This window comes from Loxodonta africana, chromosome 10 (assembly GCF_030014295.1).
Source record: "Loxodonta africana isolate mLoxAfr1 chromosome 10, mLoxAfr1.hap2, whole genome shotgun sequence".
NCBI classification, from domain to species: domain Eukaryota; kingdom Metazoa; phylum Chordata; class Mammalia; order Proboscidea; family Elephantidae; genus Loxodonta; species Loxodonta africana.
Window position 1 is genome coordinate 64,786,220 of NC_087351.1, and position 15,624 is coordinate 64,801,843.

At 39.3% G+C, this 15,624-nt stretch overlaps 1 protein-coding gene across 3 annotated transcripts in view; it reads right to left on the minus strand.

Annotated features, from left to right (window-relative positions):
• FERMT2 (FERM domain containing kindlin 2) overlaps nt 1–15,624 on the minus strand; it is a 99,801-nt gene that overhangs the window by 10,223 nt on the left and 73,954 nt on the right. For all 3 annotated transcript variants that reach the window (XM_064292491.1, XM_003408627.3, XM_064292492.1), the window contains exons 7-10: nt 12,152–12,259; nt 8,275–8,409; nt 7,265–7,314; nt 5,912–6,036 (exon numbers count right to left, since the gene is read on the minus strand). In XM_064292491.1, the coding sequence (XP_064148561.1) occupies nt 5,912–6,036; nt 7,265–7,314; nt 8,275–8,409; nt 12,152–12,259 (418 nt within the window). The remainder of the gene's footprint in view (nt 1–5,911; nt 6,037–7,264; nt 7,315–8,274; nt 8,410–12,151; nt 12,260–15,624) is intronic.

The window sequence follows — 15,624 nt, forward strand, 5'->3', positions numbered from 1 at the left end:
ATTTGTCTTCTGCATAGCTCAGATTGTTACTAAGTCTTTCTCCAATCCTGATGCAGCATTCTCCTTCATATAGTCCAATTTCTCTGATTATTTGCTAAGAATATGGATTGAATAAGTATGGTAAGAGGATATAACCCTGATGCACACCTCTCCTGATTTTAAACCACTCAGTATCCCCTTGCTCTGCTCCAACGACTTCCTCTCGATCTACGTACAAGTTCCTCATGAGCACAGTTACGTGTTGTGGAACTCTCATCCTTTGCAATGTTATCCATAATGTGTTATGATCCACACAGTTAAATGCCTTTGCTAGTCAATAAAACACAGGTAAACATCTTTCTGGTATTCTTTTCCTTCCAGCCAAGATTCATCGGACATCAGGATTCATATCTCTGGTTCCATGTCCTTTTCTGAATCTGGCTTGAATTTCTGGCAGTTCCCTGTCGATGTACTGCTTACAACCACTTTTGAATAATCGTCAGCAAAATTTTACTTAAGTATGATATTAATGGTATTGTTTGGTAATTTCCACATTCTGTTGGTTCACCTTTCTTTGGAATGGGCACAGACGGATATCTTCCAGGCTGCTGGCCAGGGAGCTATCTTCCAACAGAGTGAGCACTTCCAGCACTGCATGCATTTGTTGAAACATCCCTACTGGTATTTCGTCAATTCCTGGAGCCTTCTTTTTTACCAATGCCTTCAGTGCAGCTTGGACTTCTTCCTTCAGTACCACTGGTTCTTGATCATATGCTACCTCCTGAAATGGCTGAATGTCAACCAATTTTTTTGGTACAATGACTGTGTATTCCTTCTATCTTCTTTAGATGCTTCTTGTGTCACTCAATATTTTGCCCACAGAATTCTTCAATATTGCAACTCGAGGCTTGAATTTTTTCTTCAGTTCTTCAGCTTGAGAAATGCCAAATGTATTCTCTTTCCTTTTGGTTTTCTAACTCTAGGTCTTTGCGCATTTCGTTACAATACTTAGTCTTCTCAAGGCGCCCTTGAAGTTTTCTGTCCAGCATTCTTACTGCATCATTTCTTCCTTTCGCTTTAGCTATTCTGCATTCGAGAGCAAGCTACAGAGTCTCCTCTGAGATCCATCTTTGTCTTTTCTTTCCTGTCTTCTCAATGACCTAGCTTTCTTCACGTATGATGTCCTTGCTGTCATTCTGCAACTCATCTGGTTTCAGGTCATTAGTGTGCAATGTGTCAAATCTATTCTTGGGATGGTCTCTACATTCAAAAGGGATATACACAAGGTAGTACTTTGGCTTTTGTGGACTTGTTCTAATTTTCTTCAGTTTCCACTTGAACTTGCATATGAGCAATTGATGTTCTGTTCCGCAGCTGGACCCTGGCCTTGTTCTGACTGATGATAAAGCTTTTACATTGTCTCTTTCCACAGATGTAGTTGATTTGATTCATGCGTATTCATCTGGTGAGATCCACATGTATAGTTATTGTTTATGTTGTTGAAAAAAAGGTATTTCAAACGAACAGATAATTGGTCTTGCAAAATTCTATCATGCACTCTCTGGTGCTGTTTCTATTACCAAGGTCAAATTGTCCAACTACTGTTCCCTCTTCACTGTTTCCAACTTTCGTACTGAAATCACCAGTAACTATCAATGCATCTTGATTGTATGTTTGATCAATTTCAGACTGCAGAAGTTGGTAAAAATCTTCAATTTCATCTTTGGCCTTAGTGGTTGGTATGTGAATTTGAGTAATAGTCATATTTACTAGTTGTCCTTGTACGTGTATGGATGTTATCCTATCACTGACAGCGTTTATTTCATAAAAGCTCCTGAAATTTTTTGGACAATGATTATGACTCCACTGCTCTACGATGTCATTCCCAGCAGAGTAGACTGTATGACTCAAAATGGCCAGTACCAATTCATTTCAGCTCACTAATGCCTACAGTATCAATCTTTATACATTCCATTTCATTCTTGAAGACTTCCAATTTTTCTAGATTCATACTTCGTACATTCCATGTTCCTATTAATAGATGTCTGCAGCTGGTTCTTCTCATTTTGAGTCATGCCACATCAGCAAATGAAGGTCCCGAAAGCTTGATTCTGTCCATATCATTAAGGTCAACTCTACTTTGAGGAGGCATCTCTTCCCCCATCGTATTGAGTGCCTTCCAACTTGAGGGACTCAACTTCTAACACTATATAAGACAATGTTTCACTGCTATTCATGAGGTTTTCACTGGCCAATTTTTTTCAGAAGCAGACCGTCAGGTCCTTCTTCCTAGTCTTAGTCTGGAAGCTCAGCTGAAATCTCTCTACTACGGGTGACCCTGCTGGTATTTAAAATACTGGTGGCATAGTTTCCAGCATTACAGCAACATGCAAGCTACCACAGTAGGTGTTTCTTTTTATGGCTGAGTACTATTCCATTATATGTACATTGCACATTTTATTTATCCATTCTTCGGTTGACAGACATTTCAGTTGTTTCCACATTTTGCCTGTTGTGAAAAGTCCTGTAATGAACACTGATGTATGTATTCCACAGTTTTTTGCAAATAGCTTGCCAGGCCTTTCTTCTGAGGTGTCCCTGGGTGGACTCAAACTTCCACTCTTTCAGTTAGCAGCCAAGTGCATTAACAGTTTGCACTACCCAGGGACTCCAACCTAGCTGCTGCTGAGTCGATTCCAACTCATGGTGACCCCATGTGGGTGAGAACACAACTGTGGTCTAGGTTTTCAGTGGCTGATTTTTGGGAGTAGATCACCAGGCCTTTCTTCCAAGGTGCTTCTGGGTGGACTTGAACAGTTAATACACTCAGCTGCTAACCAAAAGGTTAACTGGTTGGGCCACCCAAAGACTCCATTAGTCACTGTTGATGTGTGCCATCAAGTCGATTTCGACTCTCACAGAAATCCTATGGGGCGGAGTAGAACTGCCCCATTGGGTTTCCTAGGCTGTAATCTTTATAGGAACCCTGGTGATGCAGTAGTTAAGCACTCAGCTGCTAACCAAAAGGTCAAACAAACCAGCTGCTCTACAGGAGAAAGATGTGGTAGTCTTCTTCCATAAAGATTACTGCCTTGGAAACCCTATGGGGTAGTTCTGCTCTGTCCTACAGCATCACTATGAGTCAGAAATGCCTCGATGGCGCGCAACAACAGTTCTTACAGGAGCAGGCTGTTGGTCTTTTCTCCCATGGAGCCGCTGATGAATCTGAACTGCCAACCTCTTGGTTAGCCAAGTACTTAACCATTGTATCAGGGATCCTTGCATTAGGCATTAAAAACCCAAAACCCATTGCCATTGATTCAGCCTCACAGTGACCTTATAGGACACACTATACCAACAGGGTGTCCAAGGAGTGGCTGGTGGACTCACACTGCCAGCCTTTTGGTCAGCAGCTGTCGCTCTTAACCCCTGTGCCACCAGGGCTCCTGCTGTAGTCATTAAGGAGCCACAAATCAAAACCACAATGAGATACCACTTCACACCACTAGGGTGCCCATTATCAGAAAAAGGAAAAATGACAAGTGCTGGCGAGGATTTGGAGAAATTAGAGCCCTCGTCCATTGCTGGTAGAATTGTAAAATGGTAAAACCACTGTGGAAAACAGTATGGCAGTTCATCAAAAAGTTAAACGTATGAAGGATAAATATCATATGAAACCACTATTATAAGAACTCCAGAAAACGTTTAAACACAGAAGAAAACATTCTCTGATGGTTATGAGGGTGGGGAAGGAGGGAGAGGGGAGTTAACTAGATAGTAGACAAGAATTATCTTGGGTGAAGGGAAGGACAACACACAATATAGGGGAAGTCAACAAGACTACATCAAAAAGCTAACAAATTTCCTGAACACAACCAAACATTTTGAGGGAAAAAGTAGCAGTGGCAGAGGTCTGGGAACCATGGTTTCGGGGGATATCTACGTCAACTGGCATAACAAAATTTGTTAAAGAAAACTTTCTGCATCCCACTTTGTTGAGTGGCATCTGGGGTCTTACAAGCTAGCAAACAGCCATCTAAGATGCATCAATTGGTCCTAACCCACCTGGAGCAAAGGAGAATGAAAAACACCAAAGACACAAGGGAAATATGAGCCCAAGAGACAGAAAAGTCCACAGAAACCAGAAACTCCATTGGCCTGAGACTGGAAGAAGTGGATGGTGCCCAGCTACTACCAATGACTGCCCTGACAGGAAACACAACAGAGAATCCCTGATGCAGAAGGAGAAAACTGGGATGCAGCACTCAAAATCATGTAAGAAGACCAGACTTAATGGTCTGACTGAGACTGGAGGGACCCCAGAGGATATGGTCCCTGGACTCTCTGTTAGCCCAGAACTAAAACTATTCCCAAAGTGAACTCTGCAAACAAAGATTAGACTGGACCATGAGACATAAAATGATGCTGGTGAGGAGTGTCGTTCTTTACATGAGACTATATGGGCAGCTCCTGCCTGGAGGTGAGATGAGACGGTAGAGGGGCACAGGAGCTTGCTGAATGGACACAGGAAATAGAGGGTGGAAAGAAGTGTGCTGTCACATCATAGGGAGAGCAACTAGGGTCAAATAACAATGTGTGTATATGTCTTTCTATGAGAAACTGATGTGAATTGTGAACTTTCACTTAAAGCACAATAAAAAAAGAAAAAAAAAAGTGTTCTGCATCCCACCTTGGTGAGTGGCGTCTGGGGTCTTAAAACCTTGCAAGTGGCAATGTAAAATGCATCAATTGGTCCCAACCCACCTGGAGCAAAGGAGAATGAAGAACACCAAAGACACATGGAAAATATTAGCCCTAGAGATCAAAGGGCCACATAAACCAGAGACTCCATTGGCCTGAGACCAGAAGAACTAGATGGTGCTCGGCTACCACCAATAACCACCCTGACTGGGAACACAACAGAGAGCCTGTGACAGAGCAGAAGAAAACAGGTACAGAACTCAAATTCACGTAAAAAGACCAAACTTAATGGTCTGATCGAGACTGAAGGAACCCGCAGAAGACACGGCCCCCAGACTCTCTGTTAACCCAGAACTAAAACCATTCCTGAAGCCAACTCTTCAGACAAAGATTAGACTGGACTATAAAACGTAAAATACTTGTGAAGAGTGATGCTTCTTCGTTCAAGTAAATACTCTAGACTATATGCACAGCTCCTGCTGGGAGGCAAGATGAGAAGGCAGAATGGGATAGGAGCTGGTTGAGCGGACATGGGAAATCCAGGGTGAAAGGGGGGAGCGTGCTGTCACATTATAGGGATTGCAACTAGGGTCACATAACAATATCTGTATAAATTTTTGTATGACAAACTAACTTGAGCTGCAAACTTTCACCTGAAGCACAATTAAAAAAAAAAAAGAAAAAAAACTACCATGAGACCCTGCAATTCCAATCTTAGGTATATACCCAGAAGAAATGAAAGCAGGAAAAGCAGAGATACTTGTACACCAATATTCATCGCAGCATTACTCACAATAGCCAAAAGGTAGTGTCCGTTAACAGGTGAAAGGATAAACAAAATATAATATATATATACAAGAAAAAATTAAGCCTTAAAATGAAGTTCTAATACTTGCTATGATACAGATGAACACTGAAAATATTACGCTGAATTAAGTCAGACAAAAGGACAAATATTAGATGATCCTACTTCCATGAAATATCTAGAATAGGCAAATGCATAGAGACAAAAGTTTATTAGTGGTTATCAATGGCTAGGGAGAGAGGGGAGTTACTGCTTACGCAGTACTGAGTTCCTGTTTGGGGTGATGAAAAAATTTTAGAAATGGATAGTATTGATGGTTGTACAACACGGTGAATGCAATTTATGTCACAGAATTAATACACTTAAAAATGGTTTAAACAGCAAATTTTGTGTTATAGTCCACCATCATTCCAAGGCTCTCCTTACCTCTTAGGTTCATTTGATGAGCTGGTGTGCCACTGGATTCTTCTTTGCTTTTATAGCAAGAAATAGATGTATCTTTAAAGGTGCACCAGTACTGCTTATAACCTTTTAGAGTTAGTTTTTTTGGCCTGTGTCAAATAGAATTAAGAGAAAAACCATTTTTGAAGTAACTTTATCAATGCTAACTACCACAGAATATACGCTACTGCATAGCTGAGTTTTAAAAGCCCGAGGCCAAGTTTTACATATGCTGAATTCAGTTCCCTTTGGCCAGAATCTTATATTCAATGTTGCTCCTATTTATCTGCCCCTCCTTTCTAAATCTAACCTATCTACTCAGGAAGATCGCACACACAGTAAGCCAGCAGCAGAAAAGAGTAGGGCCAACATTCTAGTACTTCTGTCAGTTGTATCCATTTCACCTACCATGGAAAGGACAGGAAAAGAAAGGTAACTTCAATTTTTGGCAGTTTCCTAGGTCCCATAATTATCTGCAGGTTCATGCGTGTGCTGTAGGGCTACCTGTGGCGCCTGTGTTTAGTTGGCATGATTGGAAGAGGGGGAAGTACTTACAGCCCTCGGGGATATATCTCAGTGGTGACATCAACTTGCTATTTCAATGTCAAACACAGGTGACAGAGCCATGTGGAAAGGGGATAAGGAAAGTACAGGTAGACAAAAAGGCATATTAAGGGAGAAGGAAAAGGGGGTAGGGTAGTAGCATCGGAAATCTTGCACTTATCTCAGAAATGTTTCATATTTTGAGCTGTTTTATATTCGGCTACATTGAATGATTTATTCCATAATGCCTTTAAACCTTACGTAGTAGAAAAAAGTATATTCCACATCACCTCTTTTCCTTTTCCCTCTCCCTTAATTCCCAGCTCTCTTGATTCTGTGGAATATGGCTGCATTGATTGTTTACAAGTCTAAATAAGATACCCTGGAACCTTACTATAATATGCCTCATGAACAATTCAATAGAATCTGGGGCTCTGAACAAGCCCACTGGAAGTAACAGGTCATTACCTACTGCTGTCACCTGAGGACCTGGACAGAATGCTTTATACTAATATGCCACTGCAGTTCTATGTTTCAGCTTCTCTAGGATACAATCTAGGTTTCACAATTTTTTTTAAAGAAAAATGTTTATCAGATGAAAAAGCTTAATGAGTAGTATGCCTAATTTGTTAAAGATGGTTATTTTCTCAAATTATACTTTTGGTATTTATTTAATTGGTAAATACCATCTTTTACAATGCATTTGTCAAACTTAAGTGAATTTCAATAATGGGAACATGACTGTGTAACACTTATTCATTAACACTTGGGATCCTTTCCTTTTTTTGTACTTACTTGAAAACTTTAATATAGTCAGCAAGTTCAGGAATGGAAGTGATGTCACCCTAGGAAGAGTTAAATCATTAAAGAAAATTTTTTTTAATTTGCAATTTTTTTCTGTTTAGTATCTGATAATCAAGAATCAGTTTATTTAGTAAGCAAAATAGAATTACATAAAATGCAGACCATAAAGATAAGGCCATATGGATCATATGATCATATGGACTGTACCATTTTCAAATGGCAGAAAAAGCTAATAAAAATAGCAATTTATATAACCCAGAGGAATATATTATGATATTACTTCTAATACAATCAAAACTGTAGTTGGACATGGCAATTTTTCAAATCATAACCGCCCTAAGTGTTTTCTTTAAAACAAAAAACCCACTGCCGTTGAGTTGATTCGAACTCACAGTGGCCCTACAGGACAGAGGAGAACTACCCCATACGGTTTCCAAAGCTGTGATCATTACAGAAGCAGACTACCACATCTTCCTCTCACAGAGCCGCTGTTGGGTTCAAGCCACTGACCTTTCGGTTAGCAGCTGAGCACTTAACCACTGCACCACTGGGGCTCCTTCCACAGTAACTAATTCCTAAGCTTTAAAAACCAAGCTTAGCATTTAAAATTTTTCCTGAGGCCTATATTCTCTCCTTTTCTGTAATATTTCAAATGTGTGTGTCACTAAATTTACTTAAGGTTTTTACAATGGCTTGAGATTAGGCCTTCCTCTGCAGAAATGTTCTTCCACTTCTAAAAGAATGTACAGAGTATCAGAGTAAGGATCTATCTTTACTGTGTTGGGAGCAATAGAGACTTAAAGTACAACATTCATTAAAAAATTTTCTCTGAAAGTTCCTGAAAACTCAATGTCTGACTTCTCTAAAGCATTAAGTGTTGTTCCCCATCCTGTTTGTGAGAACCTAATCTACAAAGAGACAAGCATCAAACCTAAAGTCACTGTTCAAACAATGCTTAGACACCATCGACTCAAATTAGTAGGTAAAAAGATTGACCCTACCAAAATTGTTGATGTTTTACCCCCTTCCAAAGTAATCTCCAGGTCTGAAAGGGCAGCATCAACTTCATCGACTTCTTTGTCACTGTTGTTCAAATGATTCTCTGATGTCATGATTGACAGCTTATTGATATGATACTAAAACCAGAAATGACATTTCATTAAAATGACTGTAATAACTGTAAAATAACTTTAAAAGGCAATTATTATCTATGTTGAACACTGTTCATGACCTGATTTTAAAAGATAAGTGTACAGGAACTAGAACAATAAGAAAATCAAGGGTACAGCACCAGAAATCAATGTCCTAGGCAGAGTAATAAACGTTTTTCACAGGATGTTGGGTCTCTGGACATACACCAATGTGAATTACTAGTTTGGGAGGCCTTGGGACTTAACTGACACTTTTCCACTAAGCTCTGGATGAGCAGCGATATTCCCTGTGCCTAGAACAGGGCCTCGTTATCAATGAATATTGAATGAATGAACAGAATATGCAGAAGGTCTTTTGTAGAAATGGTTAACTTTGATTACATTAAGACTAAAAGTGATCACCATTATGTTGAAAGCTAAACTTCACTTTTCCCGCATCTTCACTTCAAGCTGCAATTATGCCAGATGGTGTTTACATTCTCAGTTACATAAGAATGATAAAGATGGATTATGTGTGAAGACACATACACATGAGTAGTGAGTGGTAATCGCCACCTCTACATATAAACAGAAAAACCTTTGAGTATAAAAATAACTAGTCACTGCTTTTAGATGGGAGTCCCTGAGTGGTGCACACGGTCAATGCACTTGGCTGCTACCTGAAAGGTCCGTTTTGTTTTAAAGCATTTAGCTTAAAATCCACCCAAAATCACTTGGGAAGAAAGGCCAAGTGATCTACTTCTGAAAAATATGCTACTGAAAACCCTGTGGGGCACGGTTCCGTGCTGACACACACGGGTCGCCACGATTCGGCATCAAATCAACAGCAAGTGGTCGCTGCTTTTAAGCACATTTGGGTAAGTGACTTAGAACAATTAATAATTTATTAGGATTCGGTCTAAATCTTGGAATTTACAAAGAAGTAATTAGACCTCAGGTACATTTCAAAGCACTAAGTAACACGCTCCAAATTCTTGAAATATTCATTCACTCAATACAATCTATTCAAGGGAGTATTTAATGAACTAATCTGAGGCCAAATAATTATCAATGTTTCTCTGTGTTTTAAGACTTAGTGAATTTATGATGAATAGTCTTTGGCTGTACCTTTAAAAACCAAACTGTTTCTGTCGAGTTGACTCTGACTCATAGTGACCCTATAGGACAGAGCAGAACTGCCCCAGGGGGTTTCCAAGGAGCGGCTAGTGGATTTGAACTGCTGACCTTTTGGTTTGCAGCTGAGCTCTTAAAACACTATACCACCAAAGCTCTAGGTATACCTTTAAAAAAAAAAAAAAAGTTGTGCCAAAATGAGATCCATACAGTAGTAGAAGCTTCCATGTTCACAAATCATGGGAAACAAGGTAGGCTGGGGCCCTCTGTCAGTGGGCCCTCAATTCAGAGTATATTAAGAATCATATGCAGAGTAGGTTAAAAATACAGATCTCTAGGTTTACCCCAGAGATTTTGATTTAGTAAATCTGGGGTCCAACTTAGAGTGTTACTACTAAGTGCCTTAGGTGATGCTGATGCAAAAGGTCTTTAGGAGTCATACTTGGAGAAAACCTGGCTGTGAATGTCATAAAATCCAGCTTGGCTTTGAAAGATGCATGGGACATCTGTTAAAAATTACACTACATACTTGGATCTAAATGCTTTTAAAACAATGTTACTAACTTACCCACTTTTTATCCAGTTTCTCACTTTGAATAAATTTTCTTTTTATTATTGGTTTACCTATATTTCTTTTACAGGAGGAACCAGAAGCCCCAAGGGGAGGATAGTTTCGAGTCTAGGCTATTTCTCAGACAGAAAATATTACGTATTTCCTTACCATACTTCCAAACAGTTTTCTGGTACTAGGTGGCTTTCTATGGCCTTCAGGTCAGTCTCTGTGATGCCTTCTAACAACTCAGTGTATCTGCTGTCTAAAATTCTATTACATCTAGATTTAGGAGGGATATGCTTTGAGACCATTCAGTCTCCATAAATTAACTGAGGTATTTCTACTGTACTAAAATAGAATCTCCACTATGTATTAGTGGGCTGGGGGCTGCTGCAGAACTTTCTGTAAAAACACCACGATGTATACGCTCATCCAACATTCTTTTTTGAGCATCTACTATGTGCCAGGCATTGTATGTATCTGTTGACTTTTTAAAAAAATGCATTACTTTTATAATTAAAAAAAAAAAAAAAAAGGATAAAATGAAGCACAATATAATAAACCTTTGGTCTTTAATATATTTTACATGTAGTATTCTTCTGATATGGGTCAAACTTCCACTGGAAAATTAGAAGCCCTTTTTCAAAGTGAGAAAGATATAGGTAGAAAGTCATAACCAAAGGATGGACTCTCAATATAGCTGCTCCGTAATTCAACTCAAGAAATTCTTCAGTGAGTCTGAATGATCTGGAAACACAATAGGATTCTTAGGCAGTTGACTCCCCTCTTTAAATCCAGTCTCTAGAAAAGTGAGTACACTAATCCATTTGTCAACAATGATTTCCCTGCTTCTGCTTCCTCTCGACTTCCTTCTTGCATCATGTAAACTAAGGAAAAATCAGCTGTTCTTGTCCTATAAAGGATTTTTTAACTGAAAATATTTTCTAGGTACATAAAAACATTTAGCGGATTGAGACCATTTTGTTTTCTAATGAAAAAATAATGGAATCACTTTTATGTCATAACTCAATGTCAACTTTGCTTCCTGTACTTTTGTTATTTAAACAACATTACATTTACCAGAACTTTAGGCAAAACCAGAATTCTACCATAATTCTTAAGCTGGTAGTCACTGGACCACAGTATCTCTTAAGAATGTTGACTAGTGGACAGTGAAGTAACTAGAGGAGTATGGAATGCATCCCCTGACAATGGCAGAGAGGGTGACACCAAAACGACCCTAGGGTCCACGGCACTGCCGGTGGAGGGGCCATGAAGGCAGTGGTATCACTTGGATCAAATGTCACCCATCAGTCACTAGGGTTGATGTCAACGAGGGCAGTAACTTGTCACCAACCCCCTTCACACTCCCTCTCCCCGTCACCTGCCAGTCAGGGTGGGCTGCAGGACCAAGGCGACCACCAATGGGTGGAGAGAAGATCTACACCTTGGCCAATGGGGAGGGCAGGAGCTGCTGGGACAGGGCCAGGGCTGCCCAGCCCTGTGGAGGGGTGGGTTTGCCAGCTGGCCCCATCCTTCCCAGGCGGGATTGTGTGTGTGTGTGTGACACTGAGTTACCACACAGGGTGACACCAAACGTAAGCACTGCTTGTGCTTCCCTCCAAAGCCATTTTAAAGGGAGCAGTGGTAATGAAGCATACAATTCATTTTTTAAACAGATACCACCATCCGTAATTCTGAAGCAGAGGGTATGCAAGGACCACACTTGGAGGAACATTGGTTTAATCTAAGGAAAACAGAAACTACTCATTTCTTTAAGTTCTTTATGTAATTTTATCTCCAAGGAAAAGGAGGTGGGAGACTAGTTTTTCCCTTACAGAACACAGATAAGTAACTACTAAGTATGCCACTGAAGTCTTAAGAAAAAAAATTCACCTAAATTCACATACTTTTTGTTTTCCTAAGTACTCACTTTCTACACAGCGAAAAGTAAATGCTATCTATCAAAAAACTACTGGGATTACTTTGCCACTTCACTATTTAAAAATAGTCCCCTGCCATTTCCCACCAAAAGTCCCATTTACCAATTCTCTCAACTACCTGCAAAGCTGCAAACATCATCATTTCTTCTTCTGTGCATTCAATTTCTTCTAGGAGAATAGCCCATTTGGCTTGCTCATAAAGTTGATTAATTCTGATTGCATCATACTGCAGCAAAAAAGACACAGTGCATATGTAATATATCTTAAACACTCAAATGTATGAAAATTCCAAATATTCATATTTAAAGCTTAACAAGAGAAATTTAACATATAAATTTTTTCTTGGATTTTTATTCACTATCAAGTACCCAATTATAAAAAAGACAGGTCCCTGTAGGGTTTTCACACATTACCCACATCCAATCTTCTATTAAAGGTAACATTAAAATATGCCAAAAGATAATTTATTATTCAGTATTAGAAATGGGTACTGTATATGAATTTCCAGGGAAATAGCCATTAGATATTATAGTCCTTAACATAAAAAAACCACCACTTGTCTATCAGTTCATTGTACTGTGGTGGCTTACGTGTTCTTGTGATGCTTGAAATTCTGCCATCAGTATTTCAAATACACGCAGGGTCACTTATGGTAGAAAGGTTTCAGCAGAACTTCCAGACAAAGACAGACTAGGAAGAAGGACATGACGATCTACTTCTTAAAAAGTTGGCTATTAAAAGCCTTATGAATAGCAGCGAAACACTGTGTGATAACAGCACTGGAAGATCAGATCCTCAGGTTGGAAGGCACTCAAAATACGAGTGGGGAAGAGCCGCTTCCTCAAAGTAGAGTTGATGTTAATGACATGTATGGAATCAAGCTTTGGGGACCTTCATTTGCTGATGTGGCATGATTCAAAATGAGAATAAATAGCTGCAAACACTCATTAATAAGTGGAACATGGACTGTACTAGGTACGAATCTAGAAAAACTGAAAGTTGCCAAAAATGAAATGGAATGCATAAAGACCAATATCCTAGGCATTAGTGACCTGAAATGGACTGGTATTGGCCATTTCAAACCAAGCATACGGTCTACTACGCCGGCAATGAAAAACTGAAGAGCAATGGGCATCACATTCTTTATCAAAAAGAACGTTTCAAGATCTGTCCTGAAGTAAAAAGGCTGTAGGTGATAGGATAATATCCATATACCTACAAGGAAGGTCAGTTTATATGACTATTATGCAAATTTACGCACCAACCACTAAGGCCAAAGATGAAGAAATTGAAGATTTTTATCAAATTCTGCAGTCTGAAATTGATCAAACATGCAATCAAGATGCACTGAGAATTACTGGTGATTGGAATGAGAAAGTCAGAAACAAAGAAGGATCAGCAGTTGGAAAATACAGACTTGGTAACAGAAACAAAACCGAAGCACACATGATAGAATTTTGCAAGACCAACAATCTGTTTATTGGAAATACCGTTTTTCAACAACATAAACAGTTACTATACACATGGACCTCACCAGATAGAACACACAGGAATCAAACTGACTACATCTGTGGAAAGAGACAATGGAGAAGCTCAGTATCATCAGTGAGAACAAGGCCAGGGGTCGACTATGGAACAGATCTTCAATTGCTCATATGTAAATCTAAGCTGAAGCTGAAGAAAAGTAGAACAAGTCCACATCTAATCTTCTATTAAAGATAACACTAAGATAAATGCTTTTGGTTGAGCTAAAGTACAACCTCTTTGAGTATATCCCACCTGAATTTAGAGACCATCTCAAGAACAGATTTGATACATTAAACATTAGATTAATGGCTGAAGACCAGATGAGTTGTGGGATGACATCAAGGACGTTATACATGAAGAAACCATAAGGTCATCGAAAAGAAAACAAAGACAAAAACGGATGTCAGAAAAGGCTCTGAAATTTGCTCTTGAATGTGGAGTAGCTAAAGCAAATGGAAAAAATGATGAAGTAAAGGAGATGAACCGAAGATTTCAAAGGGTGGCTTGGGAAGACAAGATAAAATATCATAATGGAATGTGTAAAGACCTGAAATTAGAAAATCAAACGGGAAGAACATGCTCAACATTTCTCAAGTTGAAAGAACTGAAGAAAAAATTCAAGCCTCAAGTTGCAATAGTGAAGGATTCTATGCGCAAAATATTGAATGACGCAAGAAGCATCAAAGAAAATGGAAGGAATATACAGGGTCACTGTACCAAAAAGAATTGGTCAACATTCAACGATTTCAGGAGGCAGCATATGATCAAGAACAATGGTACTGAAACAAGGAGTCCAAGCTGCACTGAAGGTATTGTTGAAAAACAAGGCTCCAGGAACTGACCAAGTACCAATTGAGATGTTAACAAATGCACGCAATGCTGGAAGCACTCACTTGTCTATGCTAAAAAACTTGGAAGACAACTACCTGGCCAACCGAATGGAAGAGATCCGTATCTGTGCCCATTCTAGAAACAGGTGATCCAACAGAATGCAGAAATTATTGAAAAATTTCATTATTATCACACACGAGGAACATTTCGGCTGAAGATAATTCAACAATGGCTGCAGTAGTACACTGACAGGGAACTGCCAAAAATTCAAGCTGGATTCACAAAAGGACATGGAACAAGGGATATCACTGCTGATGTTAGATGGGTCTTGACTGAAAGCAGAGAATACCAAAAAGATGTTTACTTGTGTTTTACTGACTTATGCAAAGGCATTCAACTGTGTGGATCATAACAAATTATGGATAACACTGCAAAGAATGGCAACTCCAGAACACTTGATTCTTGTCACGTGGAATCTACACATGACTAAGCAGTCATCTGAACAGAACAACGGAATACCAAGTGGTTTAAAATCAGGAAAAGTGTGCATCAGGATTGTATCCTTTCACCATTCCATTTCAACCTGGATGCTTAGCAAATAACCTGAGAAGCCAGACAATGTGAAGAATGCAGCATTAGAATTGGAAGACTCATTAACAACCTGTGGTAAATGCAGATGATACAACCGTGCTTGCTTGAAGTGAAAAGGACTTGAAGCACTCACTGATGAAGATCAAAGACTACAGGCTTCTGTACGGATTACACCTCAACATAAAGAAAATGAAAATCCTGACAATTGAACCAATAAGCAACATCATGATAAGCGAAGAAAATATTGAATTAAGGATTTCATTTTACTTAGATGCACAATCAATGCCCATGGAAGAAATCAAACGACATATTGCATTGGGCAAATCTTCTGCATAAGATCTCTTTAGAGTATTCAAAAGCAAAGATGTCACTTTGAGAACTAAGGTGTGCCTGACCCAAGCCACGGTATTTTCAATTGCTTTGTATGCATGCAAAAATTCGCCAATGAATAAGGATGATCAAAGGAGAAGCGATGCATTTGAATTATGGTGTTGTTAAAGAATACTGAATATACCATGGACTGCTAGAACAAACAAGTCTGTCCTGGAGGAAGTATAGCCAGAATGCTCCTTAGAACAAAGAATGGTGAGACTTCATCTCACGTACTTTGGAAATGGCATCAGGAGGGACCATTCCCTGGAG